The sequence below is a fragment of the Pleuronectes platessa genome, chromosome 3 (genome assembly GCF_947347685.1).
Source record: "Pleuronectes platessa chromosome 3, fPlePla1.1, whole genome shotgun sequence".
Classification (NCBI taxonomy): Eukaryota; Metazoa; Chordata; class Actinopteri; order Pleuronectiformes; family Pleuronectidae; genus Pleuronectes; species Pleuronectes platessa.
In genome coordinates this window covers 26,783,377-26,800,980 of record NC_070628.1, presented here as the reverse complement: position 1 = coordinate 26,800,980, position 17,604 = coordinate 26,783,377, and the positions used below count along the sequence as shown (strand labels likewise).

The 17,604-nt window shown below is 40.3% G+C and overlaps 1 protein-coding gene across 5 annotated transcripts in view; it reads right to left on the bottom strand.

Moving 5' to 3' along the window:
• rptor (regulatory associated protein of MTOR, complex 1) overlaps positions 1–17,604 on the bottom strand; it is a 153,745-nt gene that overhangs the window by 74,588 nt on the left and 61,553 nt on the right. For all 5 annotated transcript variants that reach the window (XM_053418971.1, XM_053418975.1, XM_053418973.1 and 2 more), the window contains exon 7: positions 15,744–15,919. In XM_053418971.1, coding sequence (XP_053274946.1) covers positions 15,744–15,919 — 176 coding nt within the window. The remainder of the gene's footprint in view (positions 1–15,743; positions 15,920–17,604) is intronic.

Sequence of the window (17,604 nt, the reverse complement as noted above, 5' to 3'; positions counted from 1 at the left end):
AAAAGTTGCAGATTAGGGTCAGAAACAAGATGAGCTCACAGACTAGACAAAGCACAAAAAAAGGAATTGGGATTGTACAGTACAAATGATATGACTCGCAAAAGAGACAATGAGCAGATAAAACACTCAAAGAAGAAACAAAAGCTTCACAGATTACAACCGCTTAGCCCCTTGATGAGTGTGTTTTGGCTGAGCTACAGTCAGAGGGGAGGGGGCAGACAGCGGGACACGCAGTCATATTTCTGAAATGTCTGGCATGGGGGTTACTGTTTACTGCGCGTGGTTAGCTCTGACAGGTCGGGCCAGCTGTAAGTCACAGCAGGTCGTCACTCAGAGCGTGACAGACGCAGAGCACCGCGCCGAGCCCACTGCGAGTCATCACACACCTGGAGGAGAGCAGGAAGTGTGTGTGCATGCGTTCGTGCGTCTATTTTTGTGTGTCAGTCACACATGACCTGCAGGGAACATTGTATAAAGAAAGACTTCAGCAAACTGTTTACGCATCCAGTAGAGACAAGCAATATCATGATTTGTCTTAGTCTTGTTCCTAGCCACATGAAACTTAATGAATGTTCAACAATTACCCTCCTCGGTAAATGGTTTTGTATTTATATAGCGCTTTTCTAGTCTTGATGACCACTCAAAGCTCTTTACAGAACAGTTTTACATTCACCCATTCACACAGTGCATCTATTAGGAGCACTTTCTTGTTCTATGAGGGGCATCTTGCCCAAAGACACTTCGGCATGTAGATGGAGAAGACTGGGAATTGAACTGCTGTTGGGCCAGAGCCCAGCGGATGACCACAAGACACAGGTCAGAGGTTATCCAAAGAAAATCTAAACAAAGGCCTGTGTAAATCAAGGCCTTGTGGAACATTCTTATCCACCTGTGAGTACTTTTTCCTGGCAGTTTCGAGAAACCCCAGCAGGTTTCAAGGCCCCCGCAGGAACACGGAACCCCTGCTGGGTCTGAAGAGCCCAGCAGAGGGCCACCAGACACTGGAGCCGAGAGGAACAAAGGGTTGTTAAACTTTCGGCGGGAAAACATCCTCCTGCAGGCTCAAGAATCTCCCCCTGGTGGTGGAAAATGTTCTGGGAATGCCTTGGAACCCCCGCTGAGTTCCAAGCCCCGCCCACTCAGATCCATTCCTGACAAATCAATTGGCCGATGTCCTATGACCAACTCCTCAAGGAGGAGGACCTCTCAGGTAATTTAAAAGCCCCAGCAACCCAAAAATCGCTGCCCTTTCTTTATTCAGTCGACGTTTTATTTTGATAGGACTTTTTGTTATTTTAACTTGAAAGAGATCGCCAAAGGAAGTCCACTCGCCGGCCAAGATCACAGACTTTCTTTTTCACGATCCCCACAACAGCGCCACAGCTGTTAATCCCTGCAGGACAAAGCATCATTCTGTCGCAGAAGAGACGAGGCCGAATTCCGTTCCAAGAGCAAGAGAAGTTCGCTCTATTCGGCCCAGCGCTAACCTCCGTTGTAAACACGAGACCCACCGGAGCTCGCTTAAGAGGCCAGGACTTCACTCATCTGTTTCCAGGAAAATTCGCCGTTCGTGCAGGCATCCTGAGGTTATCAACGAGATTCACTGGACTTCTGGAAAATCCGCGCTTCACGCGCAAGCAACACCGCAAAGGTCACAGTAAGAGGCTTTATTGTCTGGGCAGAGACTAGTTTAAATACTTAGCGTGTCATGTTTATTTGAGTGTGTTTGTTTGTAGATCGCTGATCTGTTTTTAGCCGTGTAACGAGGAAACGATGCGTCACTTCCGGTTCCTTGTTTACATTGGCGAATTTTTTAAAGTGCCTCGCGCCGTGACAGAGAGCCTCCGGCAGCACTGTTATCGTCCGACTAAGTTTACAGAGACCTAACCTGTTAAAAGATCGGTGCACAACTCTAATTTGTGTACTGAGTGGTGAAGTCACTGTAGCTGGTCTCAGACAATGTTTTTGATGTCTCTCTCTCTTTCCCTCTCTCTCTTTTCTCCTAAACCTGTTTTTACACACGTCCCGACCTACACTTACCTATTTCATGTTACATAGAAAATTCTAGATTTAAAAAGCCTTAATACATCTCGACGCCATTCGGCGCCAGAACCAGGAGATAAGAATTCTCTTTGTCTAAAGTTCCTTTGTGTAACAGGCGACCGACCGCCATCTTGTCTTCGACCTCATGTCGTCACCGGGGTCATAAACCTCCATCTTGAAAGTACGTGAACGTAACATCTTGATCCTGGCCAGACTACGTCACTACGTGATCTCGTCATTACGCCATAGCCACTCCCTTTTCTCTTTAGATACACACAGACACACACACACACATAGAGACACAGACAGGCAGACACACACGACCACACACACACACCAGTAGATACTCAAAATTACATGTGTGACCATTGTGATAAGTACTGCTGCTGCTGTTGCCTTCTTTGAAATATTGGAGTTTGTTAAATGAAGAATCATTGAAATAACATTAACTTTATTTCCCCTTTTGAATAAATACTTTTGTAATTAAAGTATTTGTATTTCTGTGATTATTTGTACATGTGTATGTGAATGCAGCTGGATTACTATAGCCTGTGCTCGAACTTAAAACCCTTCATTGTTTATTATATAATCATTAATATTAAATATTGAGATTATTAATTTAACTTTTATCACTTGAGACTGATAACTATAGTTTGACTAGTTGGTCCCTGTAACCAGGGTGGTGCCCCGCAACGATAAGCATTAATTACAGATTGTTTCATTCTTAATTGATAATTGTATTGTTTTCATTAATTATTTAACCATTATTAATTGATAACCGTATCATTTCTAATGAATTATTTTACTATTCTTAATTACTAGCTTTATAATTTTTAATAATTTTTTATAAATAATTTCTATTTTAATAATCATTTCTCATGATTATTAATAATTAGCCAACGTCAAATCTACTACTACTATTGCACAACACTGCCAACCTTCAGGTTGGAGGACGACTGCTCCACACCTCATCCACAGCCTCCCAGTGGCTGAGGTGTAGAGCGGTAAAGGCTGGTAGAACTGACCATGTGATAAGTAACTACTGTATGAAAAAAGTAGATCTGATTAATTTTTTGAAGCTAAAGTTGGACATTTAGCTAAACCGTCATTATAAGTTACAAGAGCTTTGGTCATAATGGCTCCAAATGTCCAGACTTAAATATGACAAATGTCTGATTAAATTTAGTTGCCGTAAAAATATAAATAGATTGAGTCTTACTGATCTCTCAAAAAAAGACAGTGTTAGAATAAAAATCAAACCGTCAAAACTGTTTTTGTCTTTTACACTTTTCTGTCAGCCGTCATCTATGATTGGTTATTGAGTACGAGTGATTCCGTATCTTCCACCAGAGCTTGAAGCCAGCGTCACGCCTGGAGGCAGTTCAAAAATAATAGAAGTCATGCAGGGATTGGGAATTTGTCTCCGACAATTGATCCACCCTGACTGTGACGTAAGCTGTGGTACTCACTTTCAAAGGTTCTTCCTGCTGCTAGAGAATAATGAGATCCCTCATGGAAGCAGTGGGACTTACGATCTCTTTTAAGAACAGCACGGGCGCCAAGAGGGCCTGACACTCACAAAGCGAAGAGGAGGAAGGATGCCAGCAGGGCAAGTTGTGATGCTGATTGGCAACAAATTGAAGGCTAACAAATCTGTTTTGGTATGTGCCAAACGTTTGACAAATGATACGTAAAGCATCGGTTACACCATCATTTCCCCCAGTACAACACAACCTCTCTGTTCACTTTTTCTAATTGAACCAGAGATTATCTTGTATATATTTTTGTATGTTTAAAGTTAAAAGGGGAAACGCTACAAACACGGATGATTAACTACTAATAGAGTCCAGCAGAAAGAGACAGACGGGCCAGTGTAACCACAGTGCAGACATATTTAAAAAATACATTTCGAAGTACTGCTTGACTTTAAAACTAGAACGTGTTCATGCTAAGTTGTAAGACGAGATAATTGATGTGTGAAACTAATAAACAGCTGAATTTTCTCCCTGTGGCTACAGCCAAATAAACGTTGTCCAGCAGCTCTGCTCTGAAAAAAAGGGTTAATGGTGGAACAAGGCAGAAATGCACATGTTTCAAGTATGAATCCATATAATGCAAAAGGGTCCTACAAGAAAAAAAGAAAATCCTTTGCACAGATGCTACATCAGTTTGTTTTGGTTTGAATCAAAGCCATGACACAAGTAGGGAGAGCTTTTATCATGGTTTGCACTGTATCTTTTCAAATCTCACGACACTACATACACTATCAACTGAGTGCAGTACAGATGCATTCAATGTAGTAAAAATAGGTGCTAATAGGCATTTGTCAGCATGAGGTGATGAGGACAGCTTGCTTTAGCTTTTAATTAGAAATACATGTATTTTCTGAGTCTCCAGAATATAGGAAACCACAGAGGCCCAGTAGCGGGGTTAGCATGTTGAGAGCTGGGGGGTGCTATTGAAGAGATGGAAGCACATGCTTGTTGAGGAGTTGGTTCAGTCTGCTTTGGATTTCACAAGAGATTCATCGCTGCTGCCTGCTTCTTTCCCATAAGGGCTGATATGCAAATTACACTCAGATCAGCCTGGTTTTATCGCTACAGTTTCCCCCTGAATAATTGTTCTGGTTTTCACAACCACAAGTGTGTGTCTGAAATCTACCTCTTGATCAACTACACAGGATAGCATCAACAATCAGTAGCTTCCTGCTGGTGCAGTAAAGTGTAATGTCAGAAACATCTCAGGATGTTTTCACACCTCAGATTTACTAATGACATAGGTATGTCTTTCATCCCTAGATGGGCTTCATCGTATACTTGACATGCATAGGTTGCTTGGCAATTCTCTAGACAGTATTCTTTCTGTTTCATTGGAAAAACAAATGAACCCATTCATTTCGTTGCCACTGTAACATCATTATTGTGTGACTACACAATTCATCAGCTTCAGGCACAGTACATAGCCTTTTTATTATTCAACTGTTTAATACTGAATGAAGATTAAGATTAAGAACTATCCAAAAAAGTGGTTTCACACTACAAACAAACCGGACCGCGGCTCAGTTTGATCTGAACCGCGACCACCTCTTTTGGTCACAACACTTGTTTCGGTTTGGACTAATCTGAAAAGACTGAAGGTCCAAAACAACAAGGTGGTTATGAAATGTTAATTCTTGCATGGGTCAATGTGATTACTTTCCATTGCAGATTGTTTTGGAGACCATCAATCTAAAAACAATTGACTAAAATTTAAAATCGTCAACATACTGGCGATAATAGTTGAGTTCGGGTTTTCTAAGATATAGTAGATGTTGACATATTTCACTGCAAACTTGACAACTTTGACATCCTGGAGGCCCAGGAGTAAAGTTGTTGTCAAATATGAATCGAAGTGGTAGCCTTTGACCAACAGACTGATTTTTTCAAGGGTGGAGAAATGTTATCAGTGTTAGCCCAGTGAAGATTTGAAAGAATAGTTTATATAATCAAAAAATGAAAAATCATCATTTTCGGGAATGAGCAAATTGGTTAACTTACATCTTTTCTCACAAATGGAATTAAATGCTGCTTGAGCTGCTCCCCCCGCGACCCGACCCCGGATAAGCGGATGACGATGAGATGAGAATTAAATGTCAAATTTTTTGTTGATGACTTACAAACGCTCCCATTAAAGTCAGTGGTGGAGGTGTTCTGAAACATGGAGGTGTTCGAAAACATTTTATCTGTCGAGTATGTGGAAAGTTTCACGTTGAAAAACTTACTGGAAGAAAATAACCACTGAACTAAATAAGTTATGTCTCGGGGTAAAAGAAGAAAAAAAAAAACAATGAGTGAGAACAGATACTAATATGAGGCTGATAAACTGTTCCCAGAAAAGAGAACAGTAGAGGTGAGCTGAGGTTTGTCTGGGCTCTAACTTATTACATGGCAAAACTCAGCAGTAACTCATCGAAAGCTTTTGATCTTCTTCAAACTATTATGAGTGGTCGGCAAACTTAAGGCTGCACCAACCGCTATGGCTGGTGAACTGAGAGTTCCTGTGATGAAGAGGGCACAGATAAGTTGACAGGAGAACCGAGGGGCTGAAGGCCAGAGATGAAGAGGAAATTGAGGGATTATTACCAACAGAGAGTGAGGTGGCCAAACTGTAATTGGATCGATGAATAGGAGTGAGTGAGTGTGTGGGTGCTGAGAGGAGAGGGTAGGAGTGGGCTTGTGCATATTAAACACTGAGGAGGGAAATGAAGTGGATCTTGTGTGAGGGAACTACTATGCTGCTACTGAGGTGGGAGGTGGAGGAGGAACGGGAGCAGCAGGGTGGCCCCCTCAGGGCCGGATCTACAGCTCATTACTCCTTCAATCGGCCCCCTGTCGCAAGTCACCATCTCGATCAGTAGGGGGCTAGAAGGCAACTGGGCAACCACAAATCCAATCTGCTCTGTCACTGACCTCTACTATAAATGAGATATATCACACTTTGTAAGAAATTACTGTTCTGTTAAATATGAGCAATAATTCCTTATTCAATTAAATAAGACGTTTAACTACATTTGATAACAAATCCTGATTTGGTCAATGATTTTTTACATTTGCTATCCTAACTAGTTAGCACTGAAATCCTACATTGGCTATTTAAGTTTACATTGAATAAATCCTTCATGTACACCATTTTAAAATACACACAGAAAACCTAATGTGGAATGGTTCTTGAAGGACTCTGGCCCCAGAAATCTTCCAAGCATAAAGTACGCAGGTATCACTGTCACTCTGTGAAGGTGGTTCTGAAGAGTTAGCAGCTGTAACTGAGGACTGCAGCTGAAATCAACTGTCAATATCAAGGTTCCTGACATTCTTTCCTCTGCCTCTCGTTTAGCCAGGACTTTGTGTCTGATGGCTTTTAAAACTTCATCCACGTCTCTAGACCTGCTTCTCATTTGTGTTTATACTTGTCCTTGACTTTTTATAACTGTGTCTGGTCTCTTTTTAAACAAGCGTTATGATGGATGCAGATAAGGAAGTGGATTATCCTGCAAGAATGGTTTGGGATGTTTAAAAAATATATTTTCACCCATAGGTGACAACTGAAATTCATTACAATTTCTGACAACAACTTCTGCCTATAGAGCGCTGATTGGTCGAAGGTCAAGTAGTCAGTGACCACAAATAAAGCCAATTGGATTCTTGGTCTGAGATTCCTGGACCGTCAACAAAGGAAACTTATAAATCTACATTTCAATCCTACATTCAGCCTTTAATGTCATATGTCAAAATAAATGGTGCCTTATGAGCACAATGAAAGATCTTGACTTGTAAATGATCTGTATTGTAGAGTTAAGATTATATTAGAATATTTAGTAAAAAAATAAATGGAAAGTAAGGAATATTTTAATTTCAAATGCCTCTTTCCACATTTGTCATTGTTACAAGAGCTCGTAACAAGCTGCTCATTAAGTGGCAGCTGCAGTACAAGGACTTATTTCATAGCAACATTTGAAATGATGGTACATTATGATGAATGTGAGCTCTTTGATCATTACAAAGACAAGTGCGGATATGGATTAGGGCCTGTCCGATCAGCATAGAATCATGCTTCATTACTGCTTACATTTTAAATTAACCTTGAGAGTGTGGTGCTTGTGGTATACTGGCTACATAATGCTAATAAGACATTTCCTGAACGTACAGGGATGTTGACCTTGCCTAAACAGCATTATTCAGTTTGCATGGAATTCCATCCTTAACAATGCACACAGTATTTCCAGTTCCACTGATACATATTTCATTTTGGAATTAAAACAAGTTTCTGTTTCTGCCTTAAGACCACAGAGACAGACTGCCGTGATGATGTTACCCAGAGACGAATCCTGTAGCGGCTCCGGCAGTGAATAATAAAACAACTTTTGACACAATGACTGGTGATTTGTCAGGGATACGAGCACATTTTCTGACTCACAGCTGCAAGTTACACATTCAAACTTTACTGATGTGCATATATATTAATGAGCAGTTGTCACCTGCTGACATGATTATTTAGATAGACGATTGTGTGTGTTAGTACAAACGGATTTAACTGTCTCACCTGCATCCCAGGGGAACTTTATATCATATGGGTGATGAAGTAAAGGAGTATACGTTGAAGATATAAGTAACACGAAAGTACAAAAAGCCAAAGGTATGTTTGGTATTATTTAGAAATCCTCTACATAAGTTTGTTCCACCTGACAGCACTAACTAACTATATTTCTTAACTGTCAAATGGTTTTCTTACTAAATCTTCACAGTTCTCTTATTACCATATCAATCCCTATCAAAAATGTTTATGCTCTGAGCTCTTGTAAAAACTTGTAACAATAAAGAACAGTGTTAATCTCTCCAGTAGAGTTCACATAAAAGAAGAGAGTCTGTTACAAGAGGTTATGGGCTTGGCCAAATTACCCTGTTGGAGACCTTAGGGCAAAACCTGACTGTTGAGTCCCGAGACATGCTCCACCTCCATCCTACATCAGACCCCCCTGGCCTCTAAGTTCCTTTAGGGACTTTAAGGCATGCTGTATGGTTCAAATGGCAACTTCATTATTTTCACATCGGTAGACCTGCTTACACATCACTGTGTCAGCACTGGAGAATGGTCTGGTTACACCAATTATTATGCTGCTATTGGGGGAAATATGCTACGGCTTGTTTGTATTTAACAACTGTCTTGAGCTTGTTTTGGTGAACTCCAAAATTTTTGAAAATGGAGGGGGAGGATAATCACCTGAAAGATGCGCCCATGGCAGTTATAGACCCACTGCATCCGGCGAATCATTATTTGCCTGTGACAATTCTTGGCAAAATATCATGTAATTCTGAATTGTTGCTTTTGTTCAGTTGCTAAATGTTTGGGGAAATGAAATCAAGATCCACTACTACTACCATCCTAAATCAATTCTAGCTGTGTAATCCTTTTGACACAGGATCCCTTGAAGCCCCTTGCGCCAAATCTCTGATTTGCAATACTGAACAAGACAAATATAATTGGATTTGACTGTTCACAAGACAAGTAAACATTTGTTTACCAAAACTTTGAAAATACCAAGGGCCTATCATAGTTGACATTGTGCTAATGTGATGCAGTTAATCTGATTATCAAAACAGATCAACATGCAGTGAACCTTGGATATTTGAGGACTCCGGTGGTCTTCAGTTTTGGATCAGTTGTCCAGCTTTGGTCAATGGGCAGTGTGTTTGAAAATAGTCAGTGTTTTCAGATTTTCAAATTTTCAAATTGGTAGCACTCTCACAAACAGCTTTTTTGTGAGATGTCTCAATATTTGCAGTGGCCTTGTAGCATTTTTTAAAGCTATCCTACAATGATATTAAACAATGATGAGTTATGGTAAATAACTAATTTAGGTTGTGACATATTAACTTTTGACCTTTTATTATGACAAGGTGCACTAAATGTATATGCAACTGAAAGCAAGAGTGGGAGTCTTCTCCATGATCAGGCTGTGTAACAATTGTGCTGAGGTCTCATGTTTACTGTATGTATGAAGTATTTTTCTAAGGTAAACCTGCTATGTTCTTTAAAAGGTCTCCACACACTAGTCAGCTAAGATATATGCAGTGTTACATAACTTTTCCTCTGTGGTTGATCCTACATCGAGAATCAAGATAGATGTGTCAACACTTTTCCACATAATTTTCATTTCAGTTATTAAAGCTAAGAATCCCATATGGTTTGTGTCTCTGTGTGTGTGTGTGTTCAGGCTATAAATACAGATTGTTAGTGTTTATTTTTCTTCATTCCACATATAGAAGCTGGAAACGACAGATACATAGCTCTGTGTGTGTGTGTGTGTGTGTGTGTGTGTGTGTGTGTGTGTGTGTGTGTGTGTGTGTGTGTGTGTGTGTGTTGGTGTGTGTGTGTGTCACGTGGGCCCTTACTGCTGCATTCCCATTAAAATTTCATCTGTGTTGCTGCTCATGAAAAAAACTCATTGTTTACAGCACATACATGCAGATAACTAGAAACATCTTCATCTCACCATCGTAAGTTTCATAGCTGAGTTGAAAAACGTACATGTACATATCATCATCAGCATTAACAGCATGTGCGCACTGCCTCTGTGTAAGTGCACACCTGATTATTCACACACATGCAGGAAGGCATGGCACCCCAGGGTCTGCGTTAGCATGTGTAGAGCTGGTGGTATTGGTGCAATATTGAAGAGATGGAGAGCGAGGCACTTGCCAAGGAGTTGGCTCAGCCTGCTTTGCATTCTACAAAGATCCATCGCTGCTGACTGCTTCCTCCCTAAAGGGCTGAATTACAGAGGTGATGCACCCTCGCATCTCCCTGATAAGTTACTCCAAAGTAATCTTTCTATTGTTCATGAGGAGCCACATTAGGGTCTAACAACGGTCTAAGACTGCGCTTCCTGCTCAGGGAAGCTGTGCTATGTGCTGGTAAAGAGGTGCTTTGATGAAATGCTAATGTAAGTGTGCTCACATATTAAACTAATAATAACATGCTGATGATTAGCAGATGATCTTATTAGGATGATCATTATCTTCAAACATTAACTGATTACTAGTAACAACAAAGGTCAGCTAAGACTGTAGCATCACCACAGTGTTAACTGTTAATCAACATGCATGAATCTACCACATTTCACTATGATCCTACAGATGTTACACTTTGACCAAAACAGTGATGCTACAGAAAAAGTAGTTATCATAATATATGGTCTGCGAATATTAAATATTATGACAGGCAGTCCAAATACGACTTTCATTTTACATTTGGAGTTACAGTTGGAACAAGGGGGAGAATAACAGCGGGGGATAGTTGCTTAATGACAAATTTTGACCTATTTTGTGTTCTGTTCAGTAAATCCGGCATCATTGCTCATGCTGCACTTTGAATTGTGTTTTAAATTTATCAAGTATTATTTCTCATATGACAGAACTTGATTCTTGAACTCGACCTCCACTGGGTAGTTGTGCAAAATGAAAAGCTTTAGAATAATTTCAGTGCTACGCATTCATCCTCTGGGGAACTTGAATATTTTTTTATGAGAAAATATTTTATATTCCTTCATCTGTCCCCTGCAAACCCCTGATTTCACCCTGTTCCCTCCATCTCTATTTTAAGACACTCATCTCCTCCATCCCTCCCATATAGCAGCAGTGGGGATATCCCTTGAAAATGGTACTCCGTCAGTAATGATTTTCTGCTCAGCTGAGCAATGAAAGGTACATATGCACTCATTCTGCCTGGCATTCCCCATTTCTCTCTCTCTCTCTCTGTGTAAACCCCATCATCCATTCCTCAGTGCATCTAATTAAAGTTTTAAAGCCAAGGTAAGCCTGCACATCAGTGAATCCCTGCATCCGCCCACTCTCAGTCTGCCAAACTCAGCCCCAGCCCTTCTCCATTTTCTCTTCACCCTTTTTCTCTGTGGGGCTGTGTGAAATTACAGAGAAGACAGCTCCGCATGTCTTCATTTAGAAATAATAAGCAAATGGGAAAGTCAGCAACTAACTATATGAAGAATAGGAAGAGGGAGGACAGGGTAAGAGGGAGGGGCATTATCCTGGGAGACTTTCGAAGAGTTCCATATCTCAGAGAAAGCTGGGGAGAAGGTTGATGGAAATGCAGACCACAGCTGGCATGTTTATTCCAGTAGGGAGGTTTTTGTGAATCGGAACTCTTCTCAATCAAATTGTTATTCTCTACCAAACCTGACAGGAGGACACTGAGCAACAGCTGTGGACTAGGTGTAGAATTAGTTATGTCCACCAGCATGCAGTACCTTCCTCCTCCAAGGCCTTGGATTTTAATCAAACCTCTGAACAGCAGTCAAAAGTGACAATAATAGGAAAATGGTAAATTCAAGGTGTGGCAGTAGAGAAGAATCCTAATGTTCGTAATTGACTGAGTAATGTCACTTACTTGTGTAAGAAATGGATTTAAGTACATATATATGGGAAACGTTGTATCGGTTCCTTGTATGTCTTGAACATGTTAAGAAATTGACAATAAAGCTACTTTATCTTTATATTTATATATACACACACAAACACAAAACTATTAAATTTTTTTTTTTTCATCCTAAGAATTTATTATTTCCTGTTTCAAAAACCACAAACTTAAAGCTCGAGTTTGTAAAAGTCAGCAAGACCAGGCTATACTTTGAATATATACAACCTATACATCTCGCCCCCTCTCATCAGTCACGTGAATCCAAACTCAACAACTGCCGGAGGCCGACTTTTCCATGAGTCCCCCTGAGATCACTGTCACCTTGATCAATTGTATTGCCTCTTGACCTATTAGTAAAGTAAGAGATTGATGTTAATGTTGTTTTGCTATGAAAAGGATGACTCTAGCAAGTAAAGCCGTTGTAAGTGGATAATCACCACACCATAGCATCTAGCAAGTGGTGTGTGGAAGTGTTTGGGTTTTGGCCGTTTGTTTTCTTTATACTGTAACGGACTGGGTTTATGTTTATGTTTGGTTTTGACGTATGTTCAGTAGAACCCTGTGTTGAAGGAGCGCTCTGATATCCTGAGGGTCAGTGAAGGGGTCGGGATGGGACATGTGACTGTTTGGACCAATAGGGTGGGGTTGTTTGGGGATGTCAGGCTCTCATTGGCTGGTTTTGTTGAGGTTGGGGGCCCAATGAGAAAGTGAAGGGTTGTTGATGTGTGCGAGTGACGGAGTAAGACCGCGAAGTGGACATGTTCGTGTAAATGATAATAAAAGTTACTAAACAACGAAGAAGTTCCTTGTCCTCTGTAAGCAGGGACGCAACAATACCATGCAACTACCATTTTGGAAAAACCGACAGCCCCAAGGTCAGTTAGTAGACAGACGGATACACCAGCCCAGCGAGGACCAACTACGCAGGCTTTTATTAAATTTTGATGGCTATCGGGACGTGTTGAGGATTCCAACCGATAAGATAAAAAATGTTTGAGATACAAATCACCAACCCTACCTTTAAGAAGTTCTCAGAAAGAAAACAAAACACAATTTCTAATACTTAGATGTTACGATAATATAGAGTAATCTCTATTTATATCATCGTAAACTTTTGTTACTGTAAAAATGTAAATAGAAGTCGACTAAATAAATTATCAACAAAATGGTTGATTTCTACTTTGAAGCTTTGGTGTTCACTTAATATTCATGCTGAATTAGCTTATCAACTCATCTGGGCTAAGTGAGGAAATGTCATATATAATGCAAATATAGGCTAATACAGGAATAAATTTATCCAAGTTCATTACCAGGCAACAAGTAAAATTCATGAAAGAAACACTGCCCCAACTACGTGCTTAATAGGAAGGAGAGGTCCCAACACTCCCTGCGAGCAATGACATCCATTTCTGGAGGCAGTGGGTATTATGGAAAAGCTCAGTCAATATTATCCAGCAGTTTTTTAGCAACTTATTTTCCTTAATGGGTTGTTGGTAGGGTATATCAATATTAATGGCAAAGCAGCGAGACCTCATTATGCTGAAGGTCAAAGCGGGCTGTGGATTTAGAGAGGAGGAAGACAAACGAAATCTTTCACCAGTTATGGCAGAGAAGAAAAATTCTGCGGGTTTTGTCAGACACCTTCCCAAGGCAACCTGTCATTCTCACTTAAAAACTTGAGGTATCCAACGCTATCAAATCTTGAGCTCGACATTTGTTAAACCATCCATCTAATGTGTGCAAAGTGAATTCAGTCATTAAAATGCAAAGAACAGTGCAGGTAGGTGATGATTAATGACACTAAAGGGACCTGGTTCACTGCAGAGACACTGAATATACTGTAAGCACATAGTTCTGTGCAGGATGAGTTGATCACCTGCAGAGAGTCATTAATATCTATACCCTAAATACACCAGATTTTTTCCCCCATCAAGATACATGATCTATTTGATCCTGGGAAAACTGTAAAAATGTTCCTGGTGCGTACCAGGTCCTTCCGCCAAGTGTCGTGGAAATCTGATCAGTTGTTTTTGTGTGGCCCTTCTTACAAATAAACCAACTGACAATCAGACTGGAGCCGGCTGTCGATACGGTTCTGAGCTTACACCCCACATGCAGATGGGGAGTTACAGCAAATACCAAGAATGATACATTCATGTATGTGTATGAATTTTATGTTGACAGGGGATTGGGGCTGATGTAATCATCTTTGCCGGAGCGTGAAAGCTACCCCACGCTCGCTGTGCCCCAAAGACAGTCGACTGTCTGACGCAACTCATGTGCTCCTGCCTCAGCTTGAAGCCCCATCAGTACAGTCCTCTGAATCAATGATGCATCATGCTGCTTTCATAGGGTATTCAGTGCCCTTCACCGCTCCTCAAATGTTGTTATGTAGCAGGTGCACAAATCATTTAAATACATGTTACACTCATCAATCAAAACTCAATGCCCTTTAAGGCAGTGGAGAAAAGTTTTTAGAATTTTGTTTTAACAAAAATATCAAATTAGTATTTTAATTCTTTATCTGCAGGTAAGATTTAGCTCAGGTACCTCCCATTTCTCTTGACCATCTTCGACTACAGAGATAAATTAAACAAGATGTAGATACATATTAAAGATGATAAAGAGCTTAATTCAAGAGTCATAAAATGCTTTTCTGACACACACTGAACCCTGGATGATCTGCTGAAATTATCTGGAAATATCTACATCAGTTTTACACATGATTACGAATAAAGAGTTACCTGGACGAGAAATCAATCAAAATTCCCAAAATAAAGCCAAAATTATTATAAACTTTTTGATTTAAAACTCAAATTATAACAACCATGTGCTGATTTTCCATTAAAAAGAAATTCAAATCAGGGAGACTCAACAGATAATGAGCAGAAAAGCACTTCGTAATCCTTCGACATTTTCCTCACCAACTGTGAAAAACCATAACCATACATCTCCTGTGCATCGTTATAAAGTTTCTCCTCCTGCTGTTTAAAGCCCAGTCTGGTTCATTAATGGAGCTAGGGGTAGAAACTAGCAAAAATTTGACGATTCGATAGTATTGCGATATTTGGGCCACAATTCAATAGTATTGCGATTCTTAACATATTGCAATACAGCAAGTATTGCGATTCGATTCCCCCATATTATTCAAAGGCATTACAAAAAATTAGGAAAATGAGACTGCTCAACTCACTTCAAATGTCACATTTAATTCTGTGAACAACATCGTCTACTACACATTAACAGAAGTGCAAAAACTAAGAAAGGGTAGTGCAAAAACTTTGTCCTTAAACATTCAGGACCTTTGCAATTATTTTAGGAGACCTCTCACATGAACGGATGGAATGCTCAGGTATCTTTTAAACTCGGAGACTCTCCTCGTCATGGTTTGCCAGCCAGGGGCTGTTACATATATAATTTAATATTTCAAAAATTGTAAATAAAGTATTTAAAAAAAAATTTTTATTGCAATACTTTGTGCTACTGTATCGATATAATTGCTAGCAAAAAATATCGCTATACTGAACAGAGTAGGTTTTTTCCCCCACCACTAAATGGAGCACACTGTCAGATAGGTGAAAAAACTCATAACTTCAGAGTGAATTTAAAGCATATTCTGAATGTAGCATGTGGAACACATATCGATTGAGGTCCATGGGGTTAATTTTTGTATGTGTCGTCAGAAGCTGAATTGTGGCAAAGAGAAGGAAGATAAGTGGGAGGGACTTTACCATCGTAGCGCAATCTTGATGGGCGTGGTGAGGCAGGAAGTGAACAGGTCAGCAGGGAGGTCAGGGTTCATGGGCAGAAGCTCGCTGGCCTCGCAGGCTGCCAGCTGGATGCAGTTCTTCATAGAAGGGGGCAGCGGCATCTGGGCGAGTGGGTGGCTGGGGTTGATGGCTGCCACCTGAGCAGACACAAAATGACAGCATTTGTTAAAGGACTCAGACAGTCATGAGTGCTGCCCTCTGTCAATGCAACAGCATGATAGAATCCCTTCCTGTCCGGCAATTTGTCTTCAAAGAACAAGCACAACACTTGTTTTGTTGATGCATTGCTTTGTATCGAGCTGAATTACAGAGTTTTTATTTCGGAAAATGTGTGAAATTGGGTCTCAAGATTGTGTCGATGCTTACAGACCAGTGAAAAAGCCGACATGTAATGTATGAAAAAATAACAGCAGTCCAGTAACTCATTCGAACTTGAACAGAATTTGTCAAGTGACCACAGTGCTGCATCATGCCTGTAAAAATGAGCATCTCCAACGAGGAGGATTTCAACTATAAAGCAGGAAGTGATGCCAGAAAGAATCTGGGTTTCAGACGTGAAATGCTGAATTATTTAATTGCTCCAAAGTCTGACCTGTTGTCTGAGGACATGAATGACTGAAGGACAGAAACAGACGGGAAGCAGGTTGAAAGACATCTTGACTTTAAAGAGGGGAAACTAGTTTGAGGCCAGTGTTTGTGTCTGTCAGAGGACACTACTACTGTTGATTTTCACGCTCGCGGTGCTGATTTCTCCATTTTGACCTTGTACGTCGAGCAGATGTTTTCATCTGTGTGTGTGTGTATGGTTTTCATCAAACTAGCTGGGATTGTAACCTGGGAGGGTATCTTGATATACTTTAAGAGCTGATCAGTCAAAGCCAAAATATGATCCGATAAACAAATTTTTCTTGTTCAAACCCATTTAAATGTATTATCAACTGAACCTTGTCTACAGAGATAAATTGTCTATCCTATTCAGGAGCTTCTGTAATGTGGTTACCACATTCAAATTGAAATACAGAGTCGGGTAAAGAGAAGAGGAATTTCAGTGAAAACCCAAAACACACTGAGTTCAACTATTTTGCTTCTTTACGTACAGCATGAGACAAGCCATACAAGTCCCTTCCTTTTTGTTTTGTTTTCTCTCTGTTGCATAAAAACAGGAGGAAAATAGGACTGCAAAAGAAACAAACAAGTCCTCTTTACGGGTAGGCCACCGCGAGCTTCCAGGCAAAACAGTGCATTTGAGGCACTGCCTGAGACATCTTGATACCATAATGATGATGTGATAGTTTATCGATCCCTGTGAGGACATTTTCTTGCTTTGCCCCTTAGCAGGCGGTCGTCACTGGTAAACAATCCTCTTATCTCTTTTGGAAACACAGTAGTGTGGTATTTCGACACTCTGTGACGGCTACGTCATTACTTGCCAAAATGAAAAATGAAGGAGGCTTTCATACAATGTAAAACTTTGATTATATTTGGAGCTCTTGACAATTTATTTGCTCATTGCGTTGTTGTTGTGTTGATTTCTTTGCCGGGAGTTGAGCGTGGTTTGTCTTTTTCTAAATAGGCTTTAATGAGCTGTGGGTCTTAATGGAGGCAGCAGTCCAAGACTTCTCTTTATCATCACTGACTGTTATGGCTTGTTTCTCTTTCACTCTGCAGCCCTGCCCATGTTAAGATATAAGGGGGAGATTATTATAATTATTATTACCTCTTTTCTGCAAAGCTCAAGCCTCTATTATTCCCAAAAAGTCTACCTCATGCTGATCATCATTTTAAACTGACTTAATTGATATAGTTTTTTTCTTTTCTAAAT